At 44.6% G+C, this 14,982-nt stretch overlaps 1 protein-coding gene across 4 annotated transcripts in view; it reads left to right on the top strand.

The window, feature by feature from the left end:
* KCNIP2 (potassium voltage-gated channel interacting protein 2) overlaps positions 1 to 14,982 on the top strand; it is a 344,365-nt gene that overhangs the window by 278,730 nt on the left and 50,653 nt on the right. The window contains exon 1 of one of the 4 annotated variants that reach the window (XM_075843005.1): positions 6,892 to 7,090. The exons of the other annotated variants lie outside the window; for them this stretch is intronic. Coding sequence (XP_075699120.1) covers positions 7,009 to 7,090 — 82 coding nt within the window. The 5' untranslated portion in view covers positions 6,892 to 7,008. Of the gene's footprint in view, positions 1 to 6,891; positions 7,091 to 14,982 lie in introns of those variants that run through there. 4 annotated transcript variants of the gene reach the window in all.

Raw genomic sequence — 14,982 nt, 5'->3', positions numbered from 1 at the left:
AAAATAAGTTCTCTTATTTAGTCGCCATATTAACGTTTACTGGGGGTATTACTTTTGGTCATCAGATCGCCCACCATTGATGGAGACTCGCCCTGCTCCCCAACTGCCCCGCTCAGGAGCTGCCAAGACTCAGAGGGAACATTGGCTGCGGGTTCCAGGTCGGATACGCTGCTTAGTTTTTCGGCAGGGTATCCAACCCGTGGGAACCCGGCCTATGGGTTGTCTCTGCGATCGCATGGCTGTCAAGGGTATGTTCACACGCTTAACAAAAAAAGTCTGAAAATACGGAGCTGATTTCAGAGGCGTTTTTGGAGCTTCTTTTAATTTGGAGCTTCTTTTGAGGCGTTTTTCATGGTGTTCACTGGAAAATTAGCTCCAAAAAAACGCCTCAAGAAGTGACATGCACTTCTTTTTACGGAGCGTCTTTTTATTCTCCGTTTTTTAAAACAGCGCCGTAAAAAGACGCCCCGTATGAAATGAATGCTGTTTTTCCCATTGATTTCAATGGGCAGATGTTTATAGGCGTTCCGCTTCCGTTTTTTTCAGGTGTTTTTGGAGGCGTAAACGTCCCGAAATACGTCTGAAAGCACTACATGTGCCCATACCCTTAGCTTGATTTTATGCACCTATTGGCAATGGGCGTGGTGGGAATGGCCGAATCTACCAATTAGAAGAGGGGTGCACATACTTTGGACATGTACTGTAGAAGAGACCATTAGACTCTAAAACAGTGGTCTCCAGGACTGTTGCAGAACTACAACCCCCAGCATGCTCTGATGAAAGTTTGAGTACGTGGTTAATAAAATCTTTACGAGCAACTCAGAATTGTTTTTGCTGTCCTTCCCTTACCGGCCAAACGAAGAATACAAATCTTTCTGCAGAACATCTCCATGCAGTGTACGTCGGGGATATCAGGATTTATGTAGAAATGTAGCATCAGGGGGTTGAGGGTTTAATTCACCATTAAATTCATTGTTTAGAGTCCTGAAATTGGGGACCATGACGTTTTGAGGCACGGGGCTCCACTCAAACAACATTGATCACTATGCGGGTGGAGGAGGGGAAGTGACAAGCACTCTCAGCATATTTAGGCCATGTTCACATGTAGCATAATGGCTGCGGATTTGTAGCTGGAGAATCCACAGTGCGGTTGCGCATTTGTTGCAGATTTTCCCCATGGAGTTCAATAGGTTAGTGAAAATCTGCAACAGAGGCCAAATTTTGCGTTGGCTGAATTTCCGTAGGACAAATTGCAACTAGCAAAAATAAATAAATTCCACTTTAGTCCTATGTAGCCGGTGCAGCCAATCACAGACGTCATCCCATGAGGCCAGCTGCACGGAGACCAGTCGGGGGAGCAGAGACATGTCGCTACGGGAGCGCCAGCGGAGGGGAGTATAGTATTTTTTTTTACCCCCACGTTTGTTGTCTGCAGTGTCAAATCTGTCCGAAAATCTGCACAAAGTCGAACACGATTTGTTGCAGAATTTCGGCTGGAATTCTCTGTGAAATTTGGGTTGGATTCTGCAGCAAATCCATGTGAACGGCACATGCCAATGTCTCTTTTCTCTGCCTCGTCGAGCATCATTGGGTGGACCAGGCCAAATGGACTGCCAATAAAAAATAAATGAAGGAGGGGGGGTCTTGTCTATGTATATAGGCCGGGGTCTCTAGCTGGGATACACGGTCTATGGCACCCACATCCCCGCGTATAATAAAATAACATGATATGGAACGGAGAAGTAGAAAAGCCGCTCGGCAGCCGTCACACCTATCGCAGCCGGATTTATTAACCAGATTTTTCTGAAACAATAATTGTAGTGGAATAAATTCTTTCATGACATTATAACGCGCAGTACAAAGGTGGAGGCAAAATTCTATCAACCTGTTCACTGAGACTATGTTCACACGCTAAACGCCTGAAAATACGGAGATGTTTTCCAGGGAAAACAGCCTCTGATTTTTAAAACTTTTGTAGCCGAAAACTTTTTTTGGAGTAGTTTTTTTTTTTTACATTGACACAATGAAATAAGCGCTCCAAAACCTAAAAGAAGTGACATGCTCGTCCTTTTTACGCGACGTTTTTTAAAATAGCGGTGTAACAATGCCCCAGTCTGAACTAAACTCTATTTTTCCCCAATGGGCAGATGTTTGTAGGCGTTTACCTAGCGTTTTTCAAGTCGTATTTCGAGGCGTTTTTGCCAGAAAACTCTGTGTGTGAACTTACCCTTACAGAGAGTCTGCAGACAGGGAAATGGGAACTACGGGCTGTGGGGAGGTGAGAAATAAGATCTAAGAAATATAAGAGATAGAACATTGTTTTATGTATTCCCATGTGCTGCTGATTTATGCAAAAAATAATATTACTTCTATGGGAGGACAGCTCTGTTGTACGGCGTTCAATGGAACATGCTACGTTTTTTTCTGTCATATGGACGGAATCCAACAGAACAAAACTGGATGAAATCAGAGGCATACGAGGCTACAGTGGGACCCTATAGAATTCTATAGGTGCCATATTACTGCTCTGTATAACTTTGAAGGTGTATGGAGCCATTATACAGTAGGGTGCATGAGACCTTAGACTATGGCAGACGCGGAGGCTCCAGTAGAACACGTTGGGGATCCAAACCCAACTCTTTTCTTTTTTTTGGGGGGGGGGGATATTGGTTTTTTTAATAGACATTCTAAGTAGAGGACTCCCACTTTTATCGAATTCACTTTTTTTATCTGAAAATACAGCACAATCTCCCCCCGTTCTGAGAGGCAAGAAAGAGCTGGTAGCCAGTGCACATCTATCACCTTCCAAGGAGCGGAGACTTTTAAAGGCTACGTGCACCTTTTGAAATAATTTTTTATTTTTGTTATAAAAATGTCTATCAGTGTGTTTTGTGCAACTTTCTAAATACATTTTATTAAAAATTATTTTAACTTTTTGAGATATAGCTGCTTTGTATCCTGTATATAGAGCAGCTGTATCTACCCCTGAAACCTGAATCCGTCAGATCAGCGGGACTAACGGGTTCAGTGTCAGCGGGTCCTGTGTCTCTGACACGCAGAATCCACCAGTTAACTATCACATCTAAATTATGAAATGTCAGAGACACGCAGGACCCGCTCACCCTGAACCAGTCAGTCCCGCTAACCTGACGTATACAGGATTCAGCGTTAGATACAGCTGCTCCATATAGAGAATACAAAGCAGCTGTATCTCAAAAAGTTACAATTATTATTAATAAAATGTAATTGCAAAATTGCATCAAACACACACACACACATCCCTCCATAGACTCTAATCTATGGGGTATGCGTGATATCGCGTCCCGCAGCGCAGAGCACGGATGCACTTCCGATGTGTAAAACGGCCGTTTTTCACGTCCGAGATGCGCAACGCCCGTGTGGTTAAGGCCTAACCGTTGTGGCGTTTATTATTAGCTGTTTAATCAGCGGTGAACGTTATATTTATTTAGGAACGTTCACTGAGACAATTTAACCCCTCATTTCCCAACACCGCTATCCATGGGTCATGACTACAGGGAGGCGGGGGTTACGGTCACACCTGGGCCCCTATGTCTGAGCCAATGGCCCCTCTGCCTTATCAACTAACATTTTCACCAATCAGCCATAACATAAAACCACTGACAGGTGAAGTGAATAACATTGATGATCTGGTTACAATGGCGCCCGATGAGGGGGGGGGGGGGATATAACAGGCGGCAAGTGACCAGTCAGTTCTTGAAGTTGATGATTTGGAAGCAGAAAAAATGGGCAAGTGTAAGAATCTGAGGGACTGTGACAAGGACTAAATTGTGATGATAGACGACTGGGTCAGAACATCTCAGAAACGTCCGGTCTTGTGGGGTGTTCCCGGTATGAAGTGGTTAAAACCTACCAAAAGTACTCCAAGGAAGGAAACCTGTGACCAGCGACAGGGTCATGGGCGCCCAAGGCTCATTGATGTGGAGGGTAGAAACGGAGGCTAGATCATCTGGTCCGATCCCACAGAAATTGCTGAAAATGTTACTGCTGGATATGATAGAACGGTGTCCACACGCAGAGCATCGCAGCTTGCTGTATATGGGGCTGTGTAGCCGCAGACCGGTCAAAGCACCCATGCTGACCCCTGTCCACTGCCGAAAGTGCCCACAGTGGGCATGGGAGCATCAGAACTGGACCATGGAAGACGGCGCCTGGTCTGTTGAATCACGTTTTACATCATGTGGGCGGCCGGGTGCGCGTGCGTCACTTACCTGGGGAAGAGATGGCACCAGGATGCATTATGGGAAGAAGACAAGATGGAGGCAGTGTGATGATCTGGGCAATGTTCTGCTGGGAATCCTTGTGTCCTGACATTCATGTGGATGTGACACGTACCACCGAACTAAACATTGCTGCAGACAAGTGCCCCCTTCATGGCAGCGATATTCCCTAATGGCAGTGCCCTCTTTCAGCAGGATAATGCCCCCGCCACACTGCACACATTGTTCAGGAATGGTCTGAGGAACAAGACCAAGACCTCAAGGTGATGACTTGTCTCCAAATTCTTAATACAATCAATCATCTGTGGGATCTGCTGGAAAAACACTACAGGTCAGCAATATGTGATCGCTATCCTCTTCTGCACTGGTCGCTGACCGCTCCAGTGCTACCCCCTCCCCTGCAATATGTCTCCTACCCCCTCCCCTGCAATATGTCTCCTACCCCCTCCCCTGCAATATGTCTCCTACCCCCTCCCCTGCAATATGTCTCCTGCCCCCTCCGCTGCTCCCTACTCCATCGTCTCGCTACAGGTCTCTAACGCCACATTAATCATGTCGGTGGCGGCACAGGGTCCCTGACAATTTATCTGTGCGGGGCTCAGAGGTTTCTCATGACAGCCCTAACCAGATAATATTACGGAATTGCTATGTGAGCAGTTCCCTGTAATTGACTGGATATAAGATCGTGAAATTTGCTCCCGGCGATTCAGTGAATCTCCATTCTAGGAACCGCGGCTTCTGTATTCTGATTACAGGATACGTTTTCTTGCTGTATTATTTACCGACAATGACCAGAGCATCGGCTGCGAACTCGCTGACTTCTAACGTTTCCGGATGTAAATGAAACATTTAATTAGAGAGCCGGCGCAGCGCTGGAGCTCCGGTGTCTGTGCGGTCATCTATGTCATTGTATAACGTGTATAGCCCGGACATGAGACCATTTTATACCACCAGATATATACTTGTGCCATTTTTTTAAAATATTTTAATCATATGGGAAGATCTAAAAATTTGCCCTCATCTGATATGAACTTATTTGTCCCCATGACAACACTTCCTGCTCTTGTGCTCTGGCAACTTAGTGTTGCCATGAAGCCTAGTGTCCCTATGATATCAGGGGACTCGTTTAAGGAAATTGGGGTCCCAGGAAAAGGCTTTATGCCATAAAAAGGAAAACTTACCAGGCAGATGCTGATATTTCACTGGAATAATGACAAGAAAATGTAGGCGGCCATTGCAGGTCCATATGTGGTTGTCAACTTTGAAACATCTCACCTTTATCAGAAGAATCCAAGCATTCAGTTCTTAAAGGAACACTCCAGGCTACTCAGATACACTGTGTCATGCCCCGCCCCCTCAGGCCCGGCACCATGTCACTAAATTTAGAAAAAATCCTGAAATGGCAGTTTTCACACTGGCCACTGAGTACTGACAAGACCGATACTTCCTGTCACTTTGCAGTTGTGCTGTGTACACTGGGGGCAGGGGCAGCATTCATCGTATTATCATCAGAGGGTGGGATTACAATAAATGGTAACACCTCTATTATACAGCTGGAGGCAGATAACACAATCACTCCATTGGCAATACAGTAGGTGATGGAAACAGCCCAGCTCTTCCTCCCTCTCCCTGCACAGTGACCTGTCATAGAGCATGCCCACTACACTTTTCCATAGAAGTCAATGAGTAATTTTCTGAATGACCGTTTTCAGCCTAATCATGTCAAGAAAATAGAAATATACTCCAACAAATGTGTCTCGCGATTGGGGATTCAAATTTTGGGAGGTTTGACCTATCAGGAGATCATTTCTTTTTTTTATGCGTATAAGAATACATGTGAATGAATATCAGATAGTGAATAATTAATGGATGATGTAGCAGATGCAGGAAGTTGATCTTTCCTCCGGCAACAAACTACTTCACTTTCCCATACAAGTCTCAGCTGTGGAGTGTGCTTTATGGAGAGGGGACAAATAAATGAAAATATATATAAAAACAGCATGCTGAGAGTTGTAGTATGTTGGCGGGCAGCGCTGCCAGGCATGCGGCTTTTATAATATTTGCCGTTTTTTGTTTTCATCATGGTTAAAATCAAGGGCGTATGTGCTATAGAGGCATTCCATGCGGCTGCTTTGGGACCCCACGGAGGGGGGGCTCAGGTTTTACGCAATGGATAGAGGGAAGTTGTACAGGGCTGCCCCTCTTTACAGGCTCTGCTACATTAACCAAAAAGGAAGGCTTCCATAAAAAAGGGTGCGTAGTTGGATGGGTAAAGTATTGGGCACTCGACCACAAATGGGGGGCATATGATGGTATAAGGAAACACAGGAAAGGGGCCACATTGTAAATTATACTATAGGGCCCGTTTTTTCTATGGATGCCAGTGGCTAAAAAATTTGTACAAAATTGTTGCCCTGCGGAAGGTTTATAATAGTTGATGTGTATAAACTATGGAGGTGAAGGCTTTTGCCGCCTGATGATAAACAATGTGGCCGACCCCTGATTTGCCGCCTCATTTACAGTGAAGGTCTCTGCGTCTAACACATCTGCAGTGATGATAAAAAAAACAAAAACGACGCGACTGCCATTACCAGTCCCAGCCGCAGTGGCTGCCAGCACTCGCACCGTCTGTGACTTGACTGCAGGATTCAGTCTGTTGCTGCAATAAAGGACCCTTCTGCATAATTCCATCACACAGTCCACCGCTTCCAAAATAACGAAATTGACGAAATTGCGATCACTCCACGAAATGGCGTTCATCCCGCAAACGGCCAGCTGTATGCTGAAGTCCGTAAAAGTGCTGATTCCGCTAACAATCAGGAGGAAGAAGAGTAAGTTCTTTCATCTCTGATCAATTTTTATAGGATTTTTAGGCTTCATTCTATTATTTAAAAAAAAAGAACATTTATTATGTCAATTTTGCAGATGTAGCAGAGCTGGAGTTGTCATATAGCGCAAAGCTAAGGTTAGCAGATGTAGCAGTGCCAATGTCAGATGTGGCATAACTGTGGTTGTCAGATGTGCTGAACAGTAGTTGTCAATAGTTATAATGCTAAGGCTGTCAGATGTAGCAGTGCTGAGGATGTCACATACTGCAAAGGCGAGGTTGTCATGAGGCAAAGCTGTTTATCAGATGTAGTCGCACTTGGAGTGTCAGATGTAGCCCTAGGAGTGTCAAATGTTCTAGGCTGGAGTTTGTCGGATGTAGCAGAGCTGAGGATGTCAGATTTAATAAAGCTGAGGTTGTCAGACAGCAAAGTTGTAAGGAGCTTAAGTTGTGAGATGTAGTAGAGCTGAGGTTGTCCTTTGGCACAACTCATCATGATATTACAATGATAGGACTGCAGGTAAACCACCTAAGCAATCCAATGCCCAGCCGCCAGCAGTGTGTTGAAGTTTTAGTTCAAGAAGAAAAAAAGCTTTATTATATTTATTCATTTATATAGCGCAGACATATTCTGCAGCGCTGTACAGAGATTGTCATTACTCACATCAATCTTCATCCCTATTGGGACACATATTCTATTGTTTTTATGCTTTATTTCGGGATATCATAAATAACCTTTTATATTATGGATAATACAGATGTAGCAGTGTTGGGTTTGTCAAGTGCAAGTTTGTCATTTTCGAAAAACTCATTTTGATATTACAATGTGGTATTTGTCTTCATTTGCATAGACTTACATTTACATTTATTACATTAAACAGAACATACAATGTTGCCCCCAAGAGTAAAATGACAAATTCAGCTCTGCTACATGTTTGAGGTTGTCAGATGCAGCAGAGTTGTGTGGGTCAGAAATTTTCTGCAGCAATTCCGTTGTGTGTGGACAATCCCCAATACTTAACAATTAGCAGATCATAAAGTGTCCCCCTGCTGGGCCCCCCAGTAATCAGCTGTAATCTCTGGGGGAACCTGTCAGTAAGGGTCGGTTCACACGCAGTGACTAAAAACGTCTGAAAATACGAAGCTGTTTTCAGGCGGAAACAGCTCCTGATTTTCAGACATTTTTGTTGCAACTCGCGTTTTTCGCTGCGTCTTTTACGGACGTTTTTGGAGTGGTTTTTCAATGGAGTCAATGTAAAACGCCTCCAAAAACGTCCCAAGAAGTGTCCGGCACTACTTTTGACGAGCTGTCATTTTACGCCCCGTCTTTTGACAGCGACGCGTAAAATTACACCTCGTGGGAACAGAACATCGTAATTCCCATTGCAAGCAATGGGCAGATGTTTGTAGGTGTAATGGACCCGTAAAACGCCTGAATTACGTCGGAAAACACTGTGTGTGAGAATACCCTAAGTGTTCAGTTTCCCTGCAGCGCCACCACAGGCGGAATGAAGCATTACACAGTTTTCTTTCATACCAATGTGTTGTCTGTGTAAGGGTATGTTCACACGCAGTGTTTTCAGGCGTAATTCGGGCGTTTTATGCCTCGAATTACACCTGAAAAAACGCCCCTGTTCCCACGAGCCTTTATTTTACGCGTCGCTGTCAAAATATGGCGCGTAAAATGACGGCTCGTCAAAAGAAGTGACACTTCTTGGGACGTTTTTGGAGGCGTTTTTCATTGACTCCATTGAAAAACAGCTCCAAAAACGGCCGTAAAATACGCAGCGAAAAACGCGAGTCTGAAAATCAGGAGCTGTTTTCGCCTGAAAAGAGCTCCGTGTTTTCAGACGTTTTTGGTCACTGCGTGTGCACATACCCTAACACAGGACGGGACAGGTCCTCCAGAGAGAGAGACCCTCCCTGCAACCACTCTGGCCAAGAGATGAGGATCCTGAACAGGAGACCCCGCTCTATTAAGTTAAAATTCCGTAATAGGGTGTACGGAACTGGGTTTTCTAAACCGGAAAACCCCCTTAAAGTCATCTTGTATGTGTGATCATGGGGGTCCGATTCATTTTAAATGTTACCACAATTTTCTATGGGACCCTTTAACCTAAACCTAAAGTCAGCAGCTTATAAGGGTAGGAACACACAGAGCGTGTCCCGGGCGAATATGCTGCGTCAAGCTCCGCAGCGTACCCGCCCTGAACACCGCAGGGAATGCCACCTTAAAATTCGCACCACATTGTGGTGCATTTTTCCGGCAGAATTTCAGCTGTGTCAAGCAGCACCGCAAAAAATAACAAAAAAAACTTTCATACTTACCCCCTCCCACTTCTCTGCGCGCAGTCCGGCCTCCTGGGATGACGTTGCCGGTCATGGGATGAAAGGTCGGACTGCAGAAGAGGCAGGGAAGTCTGGGTAAGTATAACTTTTTATTTATTTTTTTCTTACTTGCGATTATTGCGGCGGAATCCCTGCGATTCCGCCGCAAATGTCGCAACACACACCACTTTGTTGTAGGTTTAAGCCCCCCCCCATTGAATTAAATTGGAAAACCCACAACAGAAGAGCTGCGGCTGAAGAAGCCGCAGGTCAATTTATATGCTTTTTTTTGCCACCATTTTTCCGCAGTGTGGGGATGAGATTTGTTGAAATCGCACCCCCACTGCTGCTACTGTAATATGCTGCGGATTTTCCGCAATTAGGGCAGATTCAGATGAACGTTGCGTTTTTGCGCGCGCAAACAACGCAGCGTTTTGCGCGCGCAAAAACCATTTGACAGCTGCGTGTGTCATCCGTGTATGATGCGCGGCTGCGTGATTTTCGCGCAGCCGCCATCATAGAGATGAGGCTAGTCGACGCCCGTCACTGTCCAAGGTGCTGAAAGAGCTAACTGATCGGCAGTAACTCTTTCAGCACCCTCGACAGTGAATGCCGAGCACAATATACACCAACCTGTGAATAAAAAAAGAAAAAGTTTGTACTTACCGAGAACTTCTCTCCCGGCCGTTGCCTTGGTGACGCGTCCTTGGTGACGCGCCTCTCGACATCTGGCCCCACCTCCCTGGATGACGCGGCAGTCCATGTGACCGCTGCAGCCTGTGCTTGGCCTGTGATTGGCTGGAGCTGTCACTTGGACTGAATTGTCATCCCGGGAGGTCAGACTGGAGGAAGAAGCCGGGAGTTATCGGTTTTTTTTTTACAGGTTCATGTTTATTGGGATCGGTAGTCACTGTCCATGGTGCTGAAACAGTTTAACTCTTTCAGCACCCTGGACAGTGACTATCTCCTGACGTCGCGTACCGGAATTTTTTTTGCCGGGTTCGGCCAAAACGAGTTCGGCCGAACCCGGTGAAGTTCGGTTCGATTGTCCGGGTTCGCTCATCTCAAAGACACTCCATTTGGATGTTCGGAAACAGAAAAGCACGTGGTGCTTTTCTGTTTACATTCATCCTTTTGACAGCTGGTGCGCTGTTTCAGTCGGTTCGCACGGAAGTGCTTCCGTGCGACCTGCGTGGTTTTCACGCACCCATTGACTTCAATGGGTGCGTGATGCGCGAAATACGCGGAGATATTGAGCATGTCGCGCTTTTTGCGCAGCTGGCAAACGCTGCGCAAAAAGCACGGACTGTCTGTACTGCCCCATAGACTTGTATTGGTCTGTGCATGGCGCGTGAAAACCACGCGGCCCGCACGGACCGAATACACGTTTGTGTGAATCCCCCCTAAATCCGTTGCGGAAAATCTGCCATGTTTACGCCGTGTCTGTTCCTACCCTAATAGTGCAGCGGCCGTATAAGAGGAGCGGCTGATATCACTCATATATACGGACGCAAATCTCCCTGGAAGTTCTCGGCACTGCGGATATGTGACATAAAGTAGTGATCATGGGGGCAGGGATTTCCTGCCAATCAATGAAGAACATTACAATTAGACTCTGCCCATCCTGAAGGGGCTGATAACAGAGAACAACAACATGTATCCAGCAGCACACAAACTCCAGCTTTAGCGTCCTTGTCCCGTGTGATATCTCTGCCTGCGTTTTTATCATCATTGGTCATTTCTTACTGGACCTTTTGTCGTTTTCTGGGCTTTAATAATGGGGGTGATCACATAATCCCTACTGTGTGTAATATCTGGATTATTGATAAGATTATATTTAGGGGTATGTTACATTATTAACCGAGAATATGCAAAAAAAAAAAAAAAGGAATAATCCTGCAGTGACATCATAACATCACTGTAAATACCTTACAATAGGACAGGACATGCTGGGAGTTGTAGTCTGAGCCGCAGGTATACTGGAGGAATGCTGGTATCCTCTTCATTGAAGACTGTAATCCTTAATTTTATATAATCAGAGCTGCAACCCAGAAGATAATTGGTGATCATTGGGGGGGGGGGTGTATACGGTGAAGTATTCTGTGAGGGTCCTGCTTTACCCCTTATCTCGTCATGTGACACTGGAAATTGCAGCTCTCGCTCTGCAGGATTTGCCGTGAAGGGTGTATGTGGAGGCAGACCATGTGGCTGCCATGGGGACCTTGCAGGGAGAGCGGGCACAGCCCTGCTTGGTTTCATCCTCTTGGGTGGCAAGAACTGCTGCAGAACTCCCCTCCCTAGAGGAACTGCATAGAGGTGGGGAATTGGCCCAGGAGTCATAGAGGGGGAAACAAACACCGGCCCCTTGTGTCCTGCGTGGCAAAACCTGGCACCATAATGGGGGGGGGGGGACCACTTTGATCAGTTAGGTAACCATCGGGGAAAGCTGCAAAATAAAAGAGGGATGTACAGATTTGTCAATCCTTTTAAGAATGCAATTTTGACCTTAAATGGACCCTCCCCTATCGGTGGAACGGGGGTCCCCTGAACCCAGATGAACACAGTTTGGTGGCTTCCGCATACAGAGATGAAATGGAGTGAGTTCATGTCTGCGGCTCTCTCCGCTCTAGTGGCGAGGAAAACCCATTTAAGGACCGACATATATTTTTCTCTCTTAGGCCTCATGCACAAGAACGTGTTTTTGCGTCCGCAATTCATCCACCAAAGTGTGGATGAATTGCGGACCCATTCATTTCTATGGGCCCATACACACGACCCTGGTTTACACGGACCATGTGGGGGCCGCAATTGTGGCACGCAGAAACTCAGGACAAGTCATTTTACGGTCTGGCAACATTGAAATGAATGCACATCTTTTTTGTGCATAGTCAGTGATTGCGGACGGCCCGCGGATGACACTCCGCGGCCGTCCGTACCCGTAATCACGGGCCGTGTGCATGGGGTCTTACAGTATTCATAATATTTTTGCCATAGCTGTACGAGTCCCTGTAGAATTCAATCTACCCCCTTTTTGGGTACATAAAGGTTAGCGTTTAATTTATATGAATTTATAATTGCAAAATTCCACCATTTTTTATCTTGTGTGTTTGTGTTTTTTAGTCCAGGTTCTTCTAGTTCTAGACATACTAATATGATTATACATAGGTGTATATGGCAGTACATGCACGCACTCTATGCTATCGTAAATTAAATGTGCGCCATGTAATACCACAGTTCTCCTGCAGTGGGAAATTCAGTTTCAACTTCAGACGCTGGATCCATTGTGATCATCTGATCGCCAGTGGGTCCTCCCTTAGAGGAGGGGCGGTACAGAAGGGACAACCCCTTTAATTAAAGTGACAGCGTATTAATTTCTGTTGCTTATTTGGGAACGACATATTCCACAGAGCTGTACAGAGGGTTGACAATCACATCAGTCCCTGTCCCCAATGGGGCTTACAATCTCATTTTCCCCATCTCAGACACACATACTATGCTTAAGATGATTGATGATTTCTATTTTTCCTGCTGTGGATTGAGCTGGAATACAATCTATAATACGCAGTGCACATGTATTTTACTTTTGTGATTTCAAGTAAAGGTCTATTGGAAAAAAAATTATAAATTCAAAAAGTTTATTTTATTGGAAAAAGCCGGGACAGCAAATGTGACTTCTCCTCCTACATAATTGGTCCTGTATTATGTGCCGTTGAACTGTATACAATCTGGACGTTGCATGAAAATGTGTGATCCTTGTGTATCAATATAGAAACAAGTGTGTAATATAAGACAACATGCAATTTATTAATCCGTGCTCCACGTCTATTCCGTTGTCCCGTCTTCTCCTCCTGTGCGTATCGTCCTCTAATTTCTATTTGTCTTCCCGCATATAAGTGTTCTGCTGATTTTTGTACTGTTATATTCCTGTCATTTCTCATGATCTTACCCAGGTCTTACAATATTTTAATAGAAATATTAAAATAACACTGGAAACAAGTCACCCAAGTGTATCCTCACAGTGAATGTCCAACAACATTCTGTGCTAATATATCTTTATAGCGACCAGAGCTTCGTTTTCCTGACACAGAGCTCCAAATCTCCTGCGCAGACCTGATACAATTCTGTCTGCCTGCAGCCGCCACTAGGGGCAGCTTAGGAGCTTACTCTATAGTGTGTTATTATTGAGGTCAATGTAAAATAATATGCAGCAAGCTCCTAAGCTCCCTCTAGTGGTGACTGCAGGCAGACAGAAATGCTTTATTTAACTTTGTCTATGTATCAGAAAAACGGAACCATGACTACTATAAAGACATATTATGATATTAATCAGCACACATTCTTGGACCTTTTTACATATAAAATACATAATGGTGTTCATTCACTCCAAATAGGTTTTCCAGGAGAAATGTTTTTATGACATGTCAATCAAATAGGTCATAAAATAAGATCAGTGAGGTTTGCTTAGTGGAGATCATATATCATATTACCTGGAGTAGTGGTCTCCAACCTGTGGCTGTCCAGCTTTTGTGAATCAATAACTCCCAGCATGCCCTGACATCTGCTAGGTTGTCAGGTCAAGCTGGGATTTATAGTTCCACAACAACTGGCGAGTCGCGGGTTGGGGTCCAAAGCTCCAGAGAGTGAGGGGTGGGATGTTTAATCCATTTTTTTTTTTAACTAAGACTTGGAAATGGGACTCCTTGTTCTTGAGATTGATAGGGGTACCAGACGCCAGGCTCCTATGGAGTTGACTTATGATATATCTCATTTGGCAATTCATGGTTTTTCCACCATAGACTTATATATCGACTAGATATGCCATAAGACTTTACCATGGTGCTCTTAAAACTGAAACCCATGCTGATCTCAAGAACGGGGTTCACTAAGAGATACAGAAACAGCCGAGTATGTACTAGGGAGACTTGTCAATATGTCATAAAAGTCTATGGTAGGGCTTAAACTAAAAGAGTCCAACAGCATCCCACGGAGGACTACTTCCATGTTCACAACCTGCCACTAAGTAACAAAGCAGAGTTTGATGTATATACTCTCCTCCCTGCTATTGTTAATGGTGTTATCCTGCCTATCTAGTCTCCATTACTAAAATAAAACTGTCAAAAACTCATGATACCCCTCTTCTGCACAGCTGGAAAGAGAGGTGCGCATAGCAGGAACTGTTATTCTATTATGTGGCCACTCAGGAATATGTCAGATCAGAACAATTTTTTTTATATGGATAATCCAATAATAAGAAAATAATTAATATAATACTGCCCTCTATCTACAAGAATATAACTAGTATAATGCTGCCCCCTATATACAAAAATATAACTACTATAATACTGCTCCTATATACAAGAATATAACTACTATAATACTGCCCCCTATATACAAGAATATAACTACTATAATACTGCTCCTATATACAAGAATATAACTACTATAATACTGCCCCCTACATACAAGAATATAACTACTGTAACACTGCCCCTATATACAAGAATATAACTACTATAATACTGCCCCCTACATACAAGAATATAACTACTATAATACTGCCTCCTATAT

This window comes from Rhinoderma darwinii, chromosome 11 (assembly GCF_050947455.1).
Source record: "Rhinoderma darwinii isolate aRhiDar2 chromosome 11, aRhiDar2.hap1, whole genome shotgun sequence".
Taxonomy (NCBI): Eukaryota; Metazoa; Chordata; class Amphibia; order Anura; family Rhinodermatidae; genus Rhinoderma; species Rhinoderma darwinii.
The sequence above is the reverse complement of the archived record's forward strand: the minus strand, read 5'-3'. Positions and strand labels throughout refer to the sequence as shown.